Here is a 16,631-nt window from a genome sequence, read left to right as displayed (position 1 = left end):
TTTTCTTGTTTTTCTTTATGTGCAGCTGGAGGCTGTAAAGCTCCTGTCTCCAAAGCAGAGTGCAGAACTTGTGGTGTTGCCTCTTGCTCAGAAAGACGTTGTCATCAATGCAGTGTTTGACTACCTGACTGCATCTCCAAATGAGAAAGGATTGGCTGAGTTTGTGTCCCACCTTGTCTCTGGGAAGGTAAAAACAATAAAGTAAAGATAATAGAAACAGTAACTGTGCACATTTGGTTTGAAATTATAACGTCTTTTTGTAACTTTTCAGGAAAACATTTCCTGCTCATCATACAAAATAATGTAAGTGTATATCCGTCAATCCATCAATATATTGTGGATTTTGAAGACTTGGTAGATGGGATTCCATTCATTATTATTAGCTGAAGTTAACCCCCGACTTGTTGATCTTCAGTTTCACCAGACTGGACCAGGCGTTGCCTACTCTTCCTCTGGGTGTAGCATCATCCATCACATACAACAAGCTGGCTTTATTCCAGCAAGTTCCACCAGGTGAGATCTTCTATCGAAAGGACGTAAAGTGATATTTAACTTAGGTTAATTAAGCTGTTACCAGGGCCGTTTTTATGCACAGGCAATCTAGGCACATGCCTATGTCTTGTCGGGGGGGGGGGGCCGAAAAATGCACCCATAAAATATATTTTTTTTTTTCTTTTTGAAATTAAATAACATAAGCCTAACCTAACCGTAAACCTAACCCTAAAACCGAAATAAAGTAACAAAGAAACGCCCCAAAACGGCCACAATCCGCGAAATAACCGCAAAATTTCGCGCGCGCATTGGTCGCGCACATGCACGCGGGGGGGGGGGGCCCGAAAATTGTCCGTTGCCTAGTGCGCATTTTGACATTAACACGGCCCTGGCTGTTACATTTACTTTTGATTTGCAATGGTCATTTTGTTATGCCATGGTGTTTTAAGAGTGAACCAAGGCCTTACAGTATCTGCACTTTTTTTCTTAGGCTGCATCATATACAGTGGAGAGGTATTTGCCTTAATTTTGTTTTCAAATTTTAAACGTTAAGTAGAGTATTATTTATATGTCATCAAATTCACAACTATTTTCCCCCCTTTTTCCCCCAAGTGCAACTTTATTCCAAGTGGTAAGTGTTGTATACTTTTCTTGACCTAGTAGTTTGTGAAACATTGTCAAGTATGGCCAAATGTATTTGTAAATGAAAATTTCATACACAAAGGCAATATCAATATTCTTTACATAAGGCATTTAAAGAGAGAAAAATATATCAAGAAACAAATAGAAGATGAGTATGGAGAAAATGCATAAAACATTATGGTCAAAGTGCAGTTATAGTTTAACTTTTTCAGTCAAGTTGAACAATATCAGCAATAAATGTGCCTTCATCAAGAGTGTTGTATGTATATAGGAGCATCTGTCCTTATGTTCAGGCATCAACACATGGAACTTATGTCATTACCAGTTTTGTGTTTCAAAAACACGCGTCAGAGACGCCATGCCTTCCTAAATCCCTTTGAACAGAAATTGTTTCCAAACCACTTACATTCCCAGAACATATTCTCTAGTTATTTTTTCAATCCTTAATTCGTTTGCACTGTTTTCACAGAAGCAGACATTTGTCTTGGAGTTAACAGGTGAATTTTATTTCTCAGATTTATTTAATAAATAATCATGTTGTTGTAATGTAGGAAATGATTGAACCTTTTTTCCTTTCCTTTACCAAAGCACTGCACTACAGCTCCTCCTCAACAGCGGGCAGATGAGTGGAAGTTTTTGTGACTATGGCATTGAAGAATACGCTTGTGCTTCAGTAAGTCACTTAAGTCCCTAATTGTAGAAAGCCTGTCAGCGACGCCTAGTGGCCTGACATGGTACTTACCACTGACAGTCTATTTAGTTAGAGTGTTTGACATAAGCAGGACCAGTCAGACACGAAGATCTCTGTATGTTTCCTCCTGTTCCCTTGTTCCTTGATCCCCTATCCTTTGTGCGTCCATGAAACGATACCACACATTCACCCTCACACATTCATACTGTTGTAAGACCAATAACCCAATGCCCTTTGGAAAGAAATAAATTATTGGAAAGAAATCCCTTCTCCAGACTCCCCTGATTCTCTGACCGGAATCTAGTCCATATTCGCCGCTTCAACCAGTATATTCTATATAAAAGTAAACAGAGGTGTCCCCCTTCGTTACATTCATATTTTAAACAACAGAACCTTTTCTCATCTTGACTTCTTTAAACATTTCCTGCATTTCTTTCTGTTCTGCTCTCTCCATTTTCTCCACCCAGGTGTCCATGTTGACAGCACAGGATCTGGCAGCGGTGATGAAGTGTAACCAGTCCCCCAACTCCACTGGTTCCAGACCAGTCTGGAAGCTGTTCTTGTCCAAGTCGTTTGGGATGTTGGATGCAGCTCTGGATCTTCTTGCCAACACGGTATAAAAATTGCTTTAACCAGACACTGAAATAAACTCAAATTAAACTGCTAAATTGTGTAATTAATTGGTATACAACAATGACCAAACACTGAAAGTAATTTAGTCAAACATCATATTGACACATGTAGTCTGAGACCATGACTGGTCCATCGGCGTCTGTGGCTCTGGATGCGATTGGAGAGATGAGACTATCGATGCTGACTAATGAACAGTTGAGGGACAGTGATGTCATCAGGAAATGGTTCTCTGGACGTTTGAGAGGGTTCCTGTCATCTGCATCGGGATGCCTCAGTGGCAGGAACCTCAGCTGTCACACATACCAGCAAGTGTAAGTATTGACCTGGAGGCTATTATTCATCATTATAACCCAATCACATTAATGTGCAAATGTAATTCACTTTGAATATTGGTTTGATCTGACATGTTGTTTGATTTAAGAGTTTAGGTCCCCATAAGGTTAAGTCATACTCACAATGATAACTTTCCTCTAGATTCTAGAATAATAAGTCCGTCATAGAGAAGATTATTTCTCATTGTGTGTTTGTTTAATTCACAGTTTGAAGGAGTTTAGCCATCAGTTTGACAACATGACCTCACAGCAGCAGCATTTGGTCCTGAAGGATCTAATCCTCCCTTTCCTGTCCCGCCCACTGTCAGGTACTGACTAACTACATTATCTCAATAATAAATAATGAGTCTATACTTGGCTCTGAATGGGCTTTTTTTACTGGATAATTTATTATTGACTGACATTTTCATACACCCTTTTGTTTGAAAGGGATAGTTCACCCCATGAAGACTTCATGGATATTTTGTTGTTTTTGTCGCATTCCTAAGCCAATAATTTGATGACCAGTGGACCGGTAGGCAGCGGTTCCGGTAGCAGACATAAAGGAGACCCTTTGTGTCCTACCGGAACTGCTGCCGGTCATCAAATTATTGGCTTAGGATGCGACAAAAACAAAAAAACATCCATGAATTCAAGTCTCCGTGGAGTGACTAATCGATAGAAAAAAAGTCATTTTGGGGGTGAACTATCCCTTCAATGTTTCATTCTGATCTGTCCCCTCCAGACCGAGGCTGTGTGTCCAACAGCAGTGTTGACTGGTTGCAGAACAACTTTTGGGCCGAATTCCTGAATCTCAACCCGGGCTTCTCCCCTGTAAGACTTATAACTTATAGACTTAAGCTTACACGTAATAGGTAATTACTTACTTAATATAATATATAATACTGTAATGTTACTGTAATATAAAATAATAATAATATTTTTCTGTATGTTTTTTCCCGGTCCAGCTGGAGGCTGTAAAGCTCCTGTCTCCAAAGCAGAGTGCAGAACTTGTGGTGTTGCCTCTTCCTGCTGAGAAAGACGTTGTCATCAACTCAGTGTTTGACTACCTGACTGCGTCTCCAGAGGAGAGGGGATTGAGTTTCTGTCCCACCTTGTTATGTTTTCTGGAACGGTAAAAACTATAGCATGATAATGAGAGAAACAGTAACTGTGTATGTTTGTTTTGAAATGACAACCTCTTTTTTGTCATTTGACAGGGAAACATTTCCTGCTCATCATACAAAATAGTTTATAAGTTTATATAAATATTTTTGTTTTGTTTTGTTTTTTGAAGACCATGTCAACGTTATTTAATTCATTATTATTGGCCTATGTTAACCGCAACTTTTTGGGTCTCAGTTTCACCAGACTGGACCAGGCCTTGCTTACTCTTCCTCAGAGTGTAGCATCATCCGTCACAAACAACAAGCTGGCTTTACTTCAGCAAGTTCCACCAGGTGAGATCTTCTAGATCTGCTGTATATGTTTACACTTGACTTCATTTGCAATGGTCATTTTTCTTAGCCATGGTGTTCTTAAAATTGAACCAGATCCTTATTATATCCAATTTTCTTTTCTTAGGCTGCACAATATACACCGGAGAGAGTACCTTCATTTGAATTTAAGCATTACATTTTAAGCAGAGTAGTGGCTCATTGTCTGCTAATTCACAGTGTGGTATTATTTTATGAAGAATCATTTTGTAAGAAATGTTTTATTTTATTTTCCAATCTTCTAAAGCACTGCACTACAGCTCCTCCTCAACAATGGACAGATGAGTGGACGTTTTTGCGACTACGGCATTGAAGAATACGCTTGTGCTTCAGTAAGCCACTAATTATGTCTCTCATATTTAACTCAACAGTAGGCTACCCTTTCTCATCTTGACTTTCTCATTTACTAATATAAATCTTGTGATAAACATTTTTTTTTAAAACTCTTTATTTTCAGAAGTTTTATCAGACAATACATAAAATCAAATAGTACAAAAAAGTAACAGAAAAAAAATTGTGATAAACATTTGTGAAGAATTCTGCTTGCATCTCCCCGTTCCTTGTAGACATTTAACCCTAGCAACCCTGCAACATCGCTGATTCTGGATTCCATTGGAGAGATCCGACTGGACACCTTCAGCTCAGACAACTTTGAGAAACCTGCGTTCATTGATCTGTGGTTCAAGCAAAGGCTCAGCCCATTCCTGCCAGCTGTGTCCAAAGAGTTCCTGTCCTGTCTCACCACTAAAAACCTAAATTGCCTCTCCTACCAAGCCCTGTAAGTGTCATAGCCCCCAACACTGTAACTGTTGTACATAACCTGGCTGTGAGCTTCACTGTTGTGTTGTACCAGAGTTCTCCACTCATACACACAGTATATGCTGTACCTTAGACCTGTTCTTTGCCACAAGAGCCAACGATCAGTATACCCAAACAATATGAATGTAACTATTCAAGGGCCCCTATGCTAGAGATGTTCATAGTTGAGCTGCGTGGTTCATTGGCAGATGACCACCATGGGTAGTGTAGAAGTTATGCATATGTGTTACATACATCTGTATACATTCATTCAATACAACATTTAACCAATCACTTTACTGCTAAACTAAATACTTATTAGGTCATTCATTATAATGAATGACCTTTCAACTGCTACCTGTCAACCACAGTGTTGAGGTCTTGGGTGAGCACCAGTCACAGATGGAGCCTTCCAGACCGGTCACTGTGTACCTGTACTTCATCAAGGCCTTCCTCACCAGGAACACAACCACAGGTTAGGACTTCCATTCATCCTAACTGCAAATCAATGGCACAAGCTTGATGAATACCTTATATCCTACAGTAGTGATTATCTATATTTCAAAATCTAAATAAAAAATGAAATATCCTCATTGATGTATTATGTACTTCCTGGTCCAGATCCTAGCTGTAGTTCACAATATCCAGCCAGTGGAGAATGGTTGCAGAAGAACTTTGGAGCCTTTGCTGCTGTTGTCTCATTCCGTGACCTAGGGACGCTCTACTCCAACTTTTCAGCGGTATTGTTTACAGTTTTTTTTTATAGAATAGAATTTGTTTCCTGTCTTAAAATCTCTATGGTACGCTGTTCATTTTAAATCTCTCTACACGGTTTGTGATATTGTGTATCCACTCACTGTATGTGTGTGTGTGCGTGCGTGTGTGTGTGTGTGTGTGTGTGTGTGTGTGTGTGTGTGTGTGTGTGTGTGTGTGTGTGTGTGTGTGTGTGTGTGTGTGTGTGTGTGTGTGTTGTATGCTTGCATGGTTGCAGATGGACGCCCTGACCCAGCTTACAGTGACGCAGTTAGCAGAGGTCTCGTCCACACCTGGTCAGCTCACCTCATCTTCTCAGGTCGCCATGGTGATGAACCACGTTCCCAACAAACACCTCACAGCGTTCTTCGATGACTTCTCGCCTGCCATCCTGGTGAGAGGGGGACACATTTCAACATTAAACTGCCTTTTCCAGTGATGGAAAGTAATTAAGTATATTTAGACGGTAGAGGTATATTTAGATGTAGAGGTACATTTACTCCACTACAATCATTTGAAAACTTTAGTTACTAGTTACTTTGCAGATTTGGATTATCAATACAAAACATATGTATAATATTAACCAATTACTTACTTAATCTCCATTTCATTACTCTCTTTTTCTGCAGGCTCATGAGAGTTCGTTCCCCGCTACAGTGAGGTCTGCCATGTTGCAAGTCGTGTTTGACCGCGCCAACCTCTCTGAGCCCTCTGTGGAGAACAGCAGTGTGCAAGCGTGGCTCCACATGCGCCTACGCCCCCTACTGGTTGACCTCTCACCGAGCCATGTCGGCCCTTACTTCAGCATTGTGGCAGGGAGGAGCTGTGCCACAGAGCAGCAAGCGTAAGTGGAGCACCTTTACCTGTTCTTATCCTTGGGGATTGGGGGATTGCCCTTGGCCTTTAGCTGAACGTTTTTTTGTGGGAAACATTGGGTGTATTCCCAGTGGGTGAGAGATCATGGGGTAAAAAGTATTATATTATCTTGTAATATAATACTATAATATAATATATCCTGGTTGACACACTTACTTTTTTATTGTTGTTGACCTACAAACTAGTGGCACAGCAACAATATCTTTAGAATTTGACCTTTTAGTATGCCTTCTCTTTTTGTGACGCAGAGTTACTGTCCTGAATGTGATTCTATCAACACTTGGGGACGTCACACAGACGGAGATACACAATCACATCATTCAGTCTCTCAAAGGTAAAGGACGACCACAAAGTAAACACTGTAGCTCATGAATGAATGAATGAATGACAGGCAGCATTCTTACTGTACATCTATCTCCCCTGTTCTTATAGGATCAACTCCTCTCGGCTGCTATGGTGACAACTACAACCACAGTTTCTATGGTTTCTTGGAGAGCTCATTCATGGGATTCCAGTTCCCCAACCTGTCCACGTTCATGTCGCTCATGCCCAGCGACAGGATGCCTCAGGTGTGTGTGTGTGTGTGTGTGTGTGTGTGTGTGTGTGTGTGTGTGTGTGTGTGTGTGTGTGTGTGTGTGTGTGTGTGTGTGTGTGTGTGTGGAGGGGGGGGATAACCAGTGGTCTAAAGTGACTAAGTACAAGTACTGTACTTGAGTACAATTTTGAGGAATTTTTCCTCTTTTTTTTCCCCTTTTGCTTCTACTTCACTACATCTCAGAGACAATTTTTGTAAAAAAAAATCCAAGATAAAATACGCTAAAGACCTGAAAGTGCAGCACAAAATAGACGCTCAGGTTATCATCACGTTGCTGTGGTTTCCAGCATAGCGGTAACGCAGCGCTCCTATTGAAAACAATTCAAAACATACGCTGCACTCAGGGGAAAAAAACGCCTTGGTGGACACACAGCCCCTATGAGAGAAATGGCTGCTGTGTGAATAATGCTCACGTTTCCGTTATGCTACTGTAACTGTGTCTTCAGCTGCTGAACTCCATGCCACCTTCAGACCTTGGCAGTTTCCTCCGTCGCCCTGGTATTGTTGACGATGAGGGACAACTCTGCCAGATCTACCAGAACTACATTCAGACTACTGTGTTCCTGGAGAACGTAGGCACTACACAACCACAGAGCAGACACTCATGTGTATATGTATAGTGTATACATGATACTGTATACAGTATAGAGCAGTTGTTCTAACATTTTCATGTAAAGGACCCCCAAATTGCTTGTATTTGGAAGCAAACCCCCTTTTGGCCGCAGTCTAGGGACCCCATAAGAGAAGATTTATTAAGAAAGGATATTAAAACAATTTTTTCTACAACTTAAAAAAGTTTTGAAAACTAATTTGTCTGGGGACCTCCTGGAACTGATTGATTGATTGAATACTTTAACAAGTTAGTTTACAGTACAGTCAAAAGTTCTGCTAACATGAAAAAGCTTGTTTCTATTGTGGTCCATTGTACTGTGAACTCCCTCAAGTATTGTATTGTATGCTGACTGCAGGAGAGACTCCCTGCGGTTGTGCGGCGTGCCACGCTGCCTCGCGTCTGGCCCCTGGCTCTCAGCAGCAGTGATAGGTCACAGGTCAACGCCTGGTTCGATCGCAGTCTCACCGATGACTTGGTCTTCCTCCACAAGAACCTGCTCACCTCCACCACCACACAGGGTGCCACCTGTCTGTCCTTCCAAAAACTGTAAGTGGGCTTACTTTTCAAATGCTTTTCAGTTAAATGTGATAAGCTTGATATTAATGTACTCCAGTTCTGCACATCTATAGTATCTGTGATGTGCGGTTCTACATTACATTGTACGGTATTTTATGTAAAACAATTTTTCATAGTCATACGTAGAAGTGTAACAATATAGTAACTGCATCGAAAAATCGATTTTCATTTTCAAAAATCTATATCGATATGCAAACAGTTAAATATTGTATCGTTTGACTTTGTATCGTATCGAATCGTTTTGCAATGCAAATAATCAATTTTATCAATACTAAAAAGTTTTTTTAATTTTAAGAAGAAAAAAGAGAAAGAGGGGTTTATATCCAGTATCCAGGTATTTATTTTTCACACTGAATGTTTGGGTAAATAAATAGTTACTAGTCGGGTCACAAAGTGAGGTTCCGTGACCATCCTTTGGCAAGGATGGTTTGACGATTGATTTGACCTCTATGGACCCTTTAGAAAAGATTTAGCCCCCAGGTCCCTCCCAAAAATCCTGGCATTTTTTGCTAGACAGCCAAATTCAAAATGGCGCACATCCAGTAGAGTAAAAACTTATACCCAGGGGGCATAGGGGGGTATGCTGCATTTGCCCTGCTATAAAAGGTTGTCCACCAGAAATAATATCTATGACCCAGTAGGATCACAACCTATATTGACAACCCGGTCAATTCTTTGCTGGAAATCCAATATGGTCGCCTCAATATTGGCCCCTATCAGTACCCAGGGGCAAAGGGGGGTATGCTGCATTTGCCCTGCCATAAAAGGTTGGCCACCAGAAATAATATCTATGACCCAGTAGGATCACAACCTATATGGACAACCCGGTCAACTTGCTGCTGGAAATCCAATATGGCTGCCTCAATATTGGCCCCTATCAGAAAATAGCTTTGGCAATAACTTTTGAACCAGATGGGCTAGAAATAAAAACTTGGTGTCTATTGTATGGTTTCAGAGCATGAGAGACTCAATGGAATACTTATCTTTATGACTGAGAGTGGCAAAACAGTTGAGGGACAGTGATGTCATCAGGACGTGGTTCTCTGGACATTTGAGAGGGTTCCTGTCATCTGCATGGTTTCTACGCTGCCTTAGCAGCAGGAATCTCAGCTGTAACTCATACCAGCAAGTGTAAGTATTGACCTGCATGTATTTTAGCCCCACTAGCAGCAGGGCCCTAAGGATGGCTACTGTATGTTGGTTGTTTGGTCTATACGTCCATCTGTCACTTTGGTCCCAAAGAAGATGTCTTGAAAACTACTGGCTGGATTTCCATAGACTTTTCTGTGCACCTTCATTCTTCCTGGGGGATGATTTTGATTTTGATGACTCCGTTGCCTTTTCTCTAGCTTCACCAATAAGCTAAGAAATAAGTATTTCTCATTCTGTGTTTGATTCACCAGTTTGAAGGAGTTTAGCCATCAGTTTGACAACATGACCTCACAGCAGCAGCATTTGCCTGAAGGAACTAATCCTCCCTTTCCTCTCCCGACCACAGCCAGGTACTGACTAACTGCAATATCTCAATAACAGTTTGGCTCTCATTTTCAAATGTATTTGCTAAATAAATATATTCCCATTCTATTCTCAATTAGAATGGGATATCTTTACTGGAAAATGTTTTGACTGGTATTTGCAGCCATTTTTCTGTTTGGATGCCTTAATATTTTGTTCTGATCCCTCCAGACCAAGGCTGTGTGTCCAACAGCAGTGCTTACTGGCTGCAGAACAAGTTTGGGTAATTCTCAGTCCTTGTGTCTGTCAGAGAATTCCTGAATCTCAACCCAGGCTTCTCCCCTGTAAGACTTCATAGCTGTCACATAAAAAAGCCCGCTAAAGACTGATTAGACCAAATAGTTACCTTATTATTATTATCAAATAAAATCCAGTGGTGGTGATGATTATTTTCTTGACTGTCTGTTTCTGTGCAGCTGGAGGCTGTAAGGCTCCTGTCTCCAAAGCAGAGTGCAGAACTTGTGGTGTTGCCTCTTCCTGCTGAGAAAGACGTTGTCATCAACGCAGTGTTTGACTCCCTGACTGCATCTCCAACGGGGGGATTGGCTGAGTTTGTGTCCCACCTTGTTATGTTCTCTGGAAACGGTAAAAACATAAAGTAAAGATAATAGAAAATGTAACCATGCACATTAAGGTTTGAAATGACAACATATTTTTGCCACTTTTCAGGGAAACATTTCCTGCTCATCATACCAAATAATGTAAGTAGATCCATCAATATATAGTACAGTATTTTCCGCACTATAAGGCGCATCTGAGTATAAGGCGCACCTTCAATAAATGTATTATTTTCATATATAGGGCGCACCGCATTATAAGGCGCATCCGCACTATAAGGCGCACTGACGGTGCGCCTTATAGTGCGGAAACCACGGAAACCAATATTGATACATATATAAGGCGCATCGGATTATAAGGCGCATCCGCACTATAAGGCGCACTGACGGTGCGCCTTATAGTGCGGAAAATACGGTATTATGTTTTTTGAAGACAGGTAGATGTGATTTCATTCATTATTGGCTGATATTAACCCCGACTTGTTGGGTCTCAGTTTCACCAGACTGGACCAGGCCTTGCCTACTCTTCCTCCGAGTGTAGCATCATCCATCGCATACAACAAGCTAACTTTACTTCATCACGTTCCACCAGGTGAGATCTTCTATCTACATGATGTAAACATTGCCGTTACATTTACCTTTGTTTTGTATCGGTTATTTTGTTTTGCCATGGTGTTTTAGAAATGAGCAAAAGCCTAATATCTGCACTTTTCTTTTCTTAGGCTGCACCATATACAGTGGAGAGGTATTGACCTTAATTTGTAATCAAGCTTTAAATGTTAAGCAGAGTATTATGTTAATTTCAGTAAATTCACAACCATTTCACCCTTTACCCTTAAGTGCAACATTATTCCAGCAAATGGTAAGTGTTTATACTTTTCTATACCTACAGTACAGTAATTTAAAAAACATTATAATTATGGCAAGGCAAGTTTATTTGTACAGCAGATTTCACACGTACATAAATATGGATAAATTAATACATTCATTCATTTACTCTCATGTTTTCACAGAAACAGACATTTGTCTTGGAGTTAACGGGTGAGTTTTTTTTAAGCAGCACATCTCAGCTTTAAGAATAATTTTGTTGTAATGCAAGAAATGTTTGATCATATTTTCCATTTCTATACCAAAGCACTGCACTACAGCTCCTCCTCAACAATCGACAGATGATGAGTGGAAGGTTTTGTGACTATGGCATTGAAGAATACGCTTGTGCTTCAGTAAGCCACTAAAGTCTCTCAATTCTACTCAACAGTAGCTTTTCTCATCTTGACTTCTTTAACCCTGCAAGGCCCAGATTCTTTTCAAGTTGTGATGATTCCTGGCTCTGTGGGGGGTATTTATATGCAAATATCCTGGCCAATGGCATTGTAAGACTAAACAATAGGACCCAATGAGGATTTAGAGGTGAAAAAAAAAAAAAATAACAGAAAAGAAAAATGATTTAAACTAATTTCTTTATAAAACATACATGTGATCGTGCGATCACACTGGGCCTTGCAGGGTTAAACATTTTCTGTATTTTCTTTCTGCTCTTCTTTCCACCCAGGTGTCCATGTTGACAGCACAGGATCTGGCAGCGGTGATGAAGTGTAACAAGTCCCCCAGCTCCACTGGTTCCAGACCAGTCTGGACACTGTTGCTCTCCAAGTCCTTTGGGGTGTTGGATGCAGCTCTGGATATTCTTGCCAACATGGTACAAAACGTAGCTCTAACCAGACTTGACAACATGACCTCACAGCAGCAGCATTTGGTCCTGATGAAACTAATCCTCCCTTTCCTGTCCCAGTCAGGTAACTATAATATCTCAATAACAGATCGTATGGAAAACGTATTATTTCTAGATACCTTTCAGTTTGAATATGTTTCATTCTGATCTGTCCCCTCCAGGCCAAGGCTGTGTGTCCAACAGCAGTGTTCACTGGTTGCAGAACAACTTTGGGCCTTTCTCAAGTCTTGTTTCTGTCAGAGAATTCCTGAAGCTCAACCCAGGCTTCTCCCCTGTAAGACCTCACACCAAAGAATGATTAGACCTTTATTAATTACTAGATTGTTTTAAATAAAATACAATCCAGCAATGAGTTTTTCTTGTTTTTCTTTATGTGCAGCTGGAGGCTGTAAAGCTCCTGTCTCCAAAGCAGAGTGCAGAACTTGTGGTGTTGCCTCTTGCTCAGAAAGACGTTGTCATCAATGCAGTGTTTGACTACCTGACTGCATCTCCAAATGAGAAAGGATTGGCTGAGTTTGTGTCCCACCTTGTCTCTGGGAAGGTAAAAACAATAAAGTAAAGATAATAGAAACAGTAACTGTGCACATTTGGTTTGAAATTATAACGTCTTTTTGTAACTTTTCAGGAAAACATTTCCTGCTCATCGTACAAAATAATGTAAGTGTATATCCGTCAATCCATCAATATATTGTGGATTTTGAAGACTTGGTAGATGGGATTCCATTCATTATTATTAGCTGAAGTTAACCCCCGACTTGTTGATCTTCAGTTTCACCAGACTGGACCAGGCGTTGCCTACTCTTCCTCTGGGTGTAGCATCATCCATCACATACAACAAGCTGGCTTTATTCCAGCAAGTTCCACCAGGTGAGATCTTCTATCGAAAGGACGTAAAGTGATATTTAACTTAGGTTAATTAAGCTGTTACATTTACTTTTGATTTGCAATGGTCATTTTGTTATGCCATGGTGTTTTAAGAGTGAACCAAGGCCTTACAGTATCTGCACTTTTTTTCTTAGGCTGCATCATATACAGTGGAGAGGTATTTGCCTTAATTTTGTTTTCAAATTTTAAACGTTAAGTAGAGTATTATTTAAAAGTCATCAAATTCACAACTATTTCCCCCCATTTTTCCCCCAAGTGCAACTTTATTCCAGCAAGTGGTAAGTGTTGTATACTTTTCTTGACCTAGTAGTTTGTGAAACATTGTCAAGTATGGCCAAATGTATTTGTAAATGAAAATTTCATACACAAAGGCAATATCAATACTCTTTACATAAGGCATTTAAAGAGAGAAAAATATATCAAGAAACAAATAGAAGATAGAGTATGGAGAAAATGCATAAAACATTATGGTCAAAGTGCAGTTATAGTTTAACTTTTTCAGTCAAGTTGAACAATATCAGCAATAACTCTGCCTTCATCAAGAGTGTTGTATGTATATAGGAGCATCTGTCCTTATGTTCAGGCATCAATACATGGAACTTATGTCATTACTAGTTTTGTGTTTCAAAAACACGCGTCAGAGACGCCATGCCTTCCTAAATCCCTTTGAACAGAAATTGTTTCCAAACCACTTAGATTCCCAGAACATATTCTCTAGTTATTTGTTTCAATCCTTAATTCGTTTGCTCTGTTTTCACAGAAGCAGACATTTGTCTTGGAGTTAACAGGTGAATTTTATTTCTCAGATCTATTTAATAAATAATCATGTTGTTGTAATGTAGGAAATGATTGAACCTTTTTTTCCTTTCCTTTACCAAAGCACTGCACTACAGCTCCTCCTCAACAGCGGGCAGATGAGTGGAAGTTTTTGTGACTATGGCATTGAAGAATACGCTTGTGCTTCAGTAAGTCACTTAAGTCCCTAATTGTAGAAAGCCTGTCAGCGACGCCTAGTGGCCTGACATGGTACTTACCACTGACAGTCTATTTAGTTAGAGTGTTTGACATAAGCAGGACCAGTCAGACACGAAGATCTCTGTATGTTTCCTCCTGTTCCCTTGTTCCTTGATCCCCTATCCTTTGTGCGTCCATGAAACGATACCACACATTCACCCTCACACATTCATACTGTTGTAAGACCAATAACCCAATGCCCTTTGGAGAGAAATAAATGATTGGAAAGAAATCCCTTCTCCAGACTCCCCTGATTCTCTGACCGGAATCTAGTCCATATTCGCCGCCTCAACCAGTATATTCTATATAAAAGTAAACAGAGGTGTCCCCCTTCGTTACATTCATATTTTAAACAACAGAACCTTTTCTCATCTTGACTTCTTTAAACATTTCCTGCATTTCTTTCTGTTCTGCTCTCTCCATTTTCTCCACCCAGGTGTCCATGTTGACAGCACAGGATCTGGCAGCGGTGATGAAGTGTAACCAGTCCCCAAACTCCACTGGTTCCAGACCAGTCTGGAAGCTGTTCTTGTCCAAGTCCTTTGGGGTGTTGGATGCAGCTCTGGATCTTCTTGCCAACACGGTATAAAAATTGCTTTAACCAGACACTGAAATAAACTCAAATTAAACTGCTAAATTGTGTAATTAATTGGTATACAACAATGACCAAACACTGAAAGTAATTTAGTCAAACATCATATTGACACATGTAGTCTGAGACCATGACTGGTCCATCGGCGTCTGTGGCTCTGGATGTGATTGGAGAGATGAGACTATCGATGCTGACTAATGAACAGTTGAAGGACAGTGATGTCATCAGGAAATGGTTGGATGTTTGAGAGGGTTCCTGTCATCTGCATCGGGATGCCTCAGTGGCAGTAACCTCAGCTGCCACACATACCAGCAAGTGTAAGTATTGACCTGGAGGCTATTATTCATCATTATAACCCAATCACATTAATGTGCAAATGTAATTCACTTTGAATATTGGTTTGATCTGACATGTACATTGATTTAAGAGTTTAGGTCCCCATAAGGTTAAGTCATACTCACAATGATAACTTTCCTCTAGATTCTAGAATAATAAGTCATTCATAGAGAAGATTATTTCTCATTGTGTGTTTGTTTAATTCACAGTTTGAAGGAGTTTAGCCATCAGTTTGACAACATGACCTCACAGCAGCAGCATTTGGTCCTGAAGGATCTAATCCTCCCTTTCCTGTCCCGCCCACTGTCAGGTACTGACTAACTACATTATCTCAATAATAAATAATGAGTCTATACTTGGCTCTGAATGGGCTCTTTTTACTGGATAATTTACTATTTTTACCATTTTTCTGTTTGAATGCCTTAATACTTTGTTCTGATCTGTCCCCTACAACAGCAGTGCTTACTGGCTGCAGAACAACTTTGGGCCATTCTCAGCCCTTGTGTCTGTCAGAGAATTCCTGAATCTCAACCCAGGCTTCTCCCCTGTAAGACTTCATCACTGCCACATAAAAAAAACTCTAAAGAATGATTAGACCAAATAGTTACCTTATTATTATCAAATAAAATCCAGTGGTGGTGATAATCTTTTCTTGACTGTCTTTCTGTCCAGCTGGAGGCTGTAAGGCTCCTGTCTCCAAAGCAGAGTGCAGAACTTGTGGTGTTGCCTCTTCCTGCTGAGAAAGACGTTGTCATCAACGCAGTGTTTGACTACCTGACTGCATCTCCAACTGGATTGGCTGAGTTTGTGTCCCACCTTGTTATGTTCTCTGGAACGGTAAAAACATAAAGTAAAGATAATAGAAAATGTAACCATGCACATTAAGGTTTGAAATGACAACATATTTTTGCCAGTAAAGTAAAAGTATAGACAATTGGAAATACTCCAGTAAAGTAAAAGTACCTTCTAATTGTACTTAAGTACAGTACTTTAGTAAATGTACTTAGTTACTTTACACCACTGGATATTTCATACCAGTGTATTGAAGGATATTTCTTTCTCTTCCACAGGGAAGTCATGTGGCTCTGCTGGGGAAATCTCCAACGGTCAGTTTGTGTACACCGGATCAAAGTTTGGAGACTCTGCTACATCTGCATCTGTGATGAAGGGTAAGAACATTATAAATATGTATAATAAGAAGTGGGGCTGGGACTCGATTAAAAACATTTATCAAATTAATTAGAGGCTTTGTAATGAATTAATCACAATCAATCACATTTTAATCTAAAACTATCAATCAACTTTAAATTGCCTGAAACGTACTCCTAACAGGTTTTTGGGGGAACATTTTTTTTTTGACACAATGGTGTCACTACCAAAACGAAAAAAAAATGTCGAAGTCCAGAGCTCGATGAATGTTAGGGACCAAAAAAAAAGTCACTACCAATCAACTTTAAATTGCCTGAAACGTACTCCTAACAGGTTTTTGGGGGAACAATTTTTTTTTGGCCTCCACACTTATTG

The 16,631-nt window shown here is 40.1% G+C and overlaps 2 protein-coding genes across 2 annotated transcripts in view; both read left to right on the top strand.

Moving 5' to 3' along the window:
* LOC311051675 (uncharacterized protein) overlaps window positions 1–15,424 on the top strand; it is a gene marked incomplete at both ends in the record, with an annotated part of 49,894 nt that extends 34,470 nt beyond the window's left edge. Inside the window, 17 exons of the mRNA XM_084066258.1 lie at window positions 26–187; window positions 272–303; window positions 11,043–11,140; window positions 11,271–11,293; window positions 11,389–11,410; window positions 11,562–11,589; window positions 12,175–12,344; window positions 12,442–12,554; window positions 12,660–12,821; window positions 12,906–12,937; window positions 13,050–13,147; window positions 13,300–13,322; window positions 13,422–13,443; window positions 13,926–13,953; window positions 14,046–14,130; window positions 14,616–14,728; window positions 15,418–15,424. Coding sequence (XP_083922384.1) covers window positions 26–187; window positions 272–303; window positions 11,043–11,140; window positions 11,271–11,293; window positions 11,389–11,410; window positions 11,562–11,589; window positions 12,175–12,344; window positions 12,442–12,554; window positions 12,660–12,821; window positions 12,906–12,937; window positions 13,050–13,147; window positions 13,300–13,322; window positions 13,422–13,443; window positions 13,926–13,953; window positions 14,046–14,130; window positions 14,616–14,728; window positions 15,418–15,424 — 1,218 coding nt within the window. The remainder of the gene's footprint in view (window positions 1–25; window positions 188–271; window positions 304–11,042; window positions 11,141–11,270; window positions 11,294–11,388; window positions 11,411–11,561; window positions 11,590–12,174; window positions 12,345–12,441; window positions 12,555–12,659; window positions 12,822–12,905; window positions 12,938–13,049; window positions 13,148–13,299; window positions 13,323–13,421; window positions 13,444–13,925; window positions 13,954–14,045; window positions 14,131–14,615; window positions 14,729–15,417) is intronic.
* LOC311052468 (uncharacterized protein) lies at window positions 1,779–8,450 on the top strand (the record flags this gene model as incomplete). Its single annotated transcript, XM_084067428.1, has 11 exons — window positions 1,779–1,807; window positions 2,367–2,439; window positions 4,832–5,043; window positions 5,435–5,538; window positions 5,685–5,803; window positions 6,055–6,210; window positions 6,446–6,660; window positions 6,941–7,026; window positions 7,125–7,261; window positions 7,734–7,859; window positions 8,256–8,450. The coding sequence occupies 11 exons, from the start codon at window positions 1,779–1,781 to the stop codon at window positions 8,448–8,450; spliced, it is 1,452 nt and encodes a 483-aa protein (XP_083923554.1).
* Window positions 15,425–16,631: the final 1,207 nt, after the last annotated feature.

This window comes from Gymnoscopelus microlampas (assembly GCF_963454915.1).
Source record: "Gymnoscopelus microlampas genome assembly, chromosome: 9".
Classification (NCBI taxonomy): Eukaryota; Metazoa; Chordata; class Actinopteri; order Myctophiformes; family Myctophidae; genus Gymnoscopelus; species Gymnoscopelus microlampas.
This window is presented reverse-complemented; position numbering and strand designations above follow the sequence as displayed.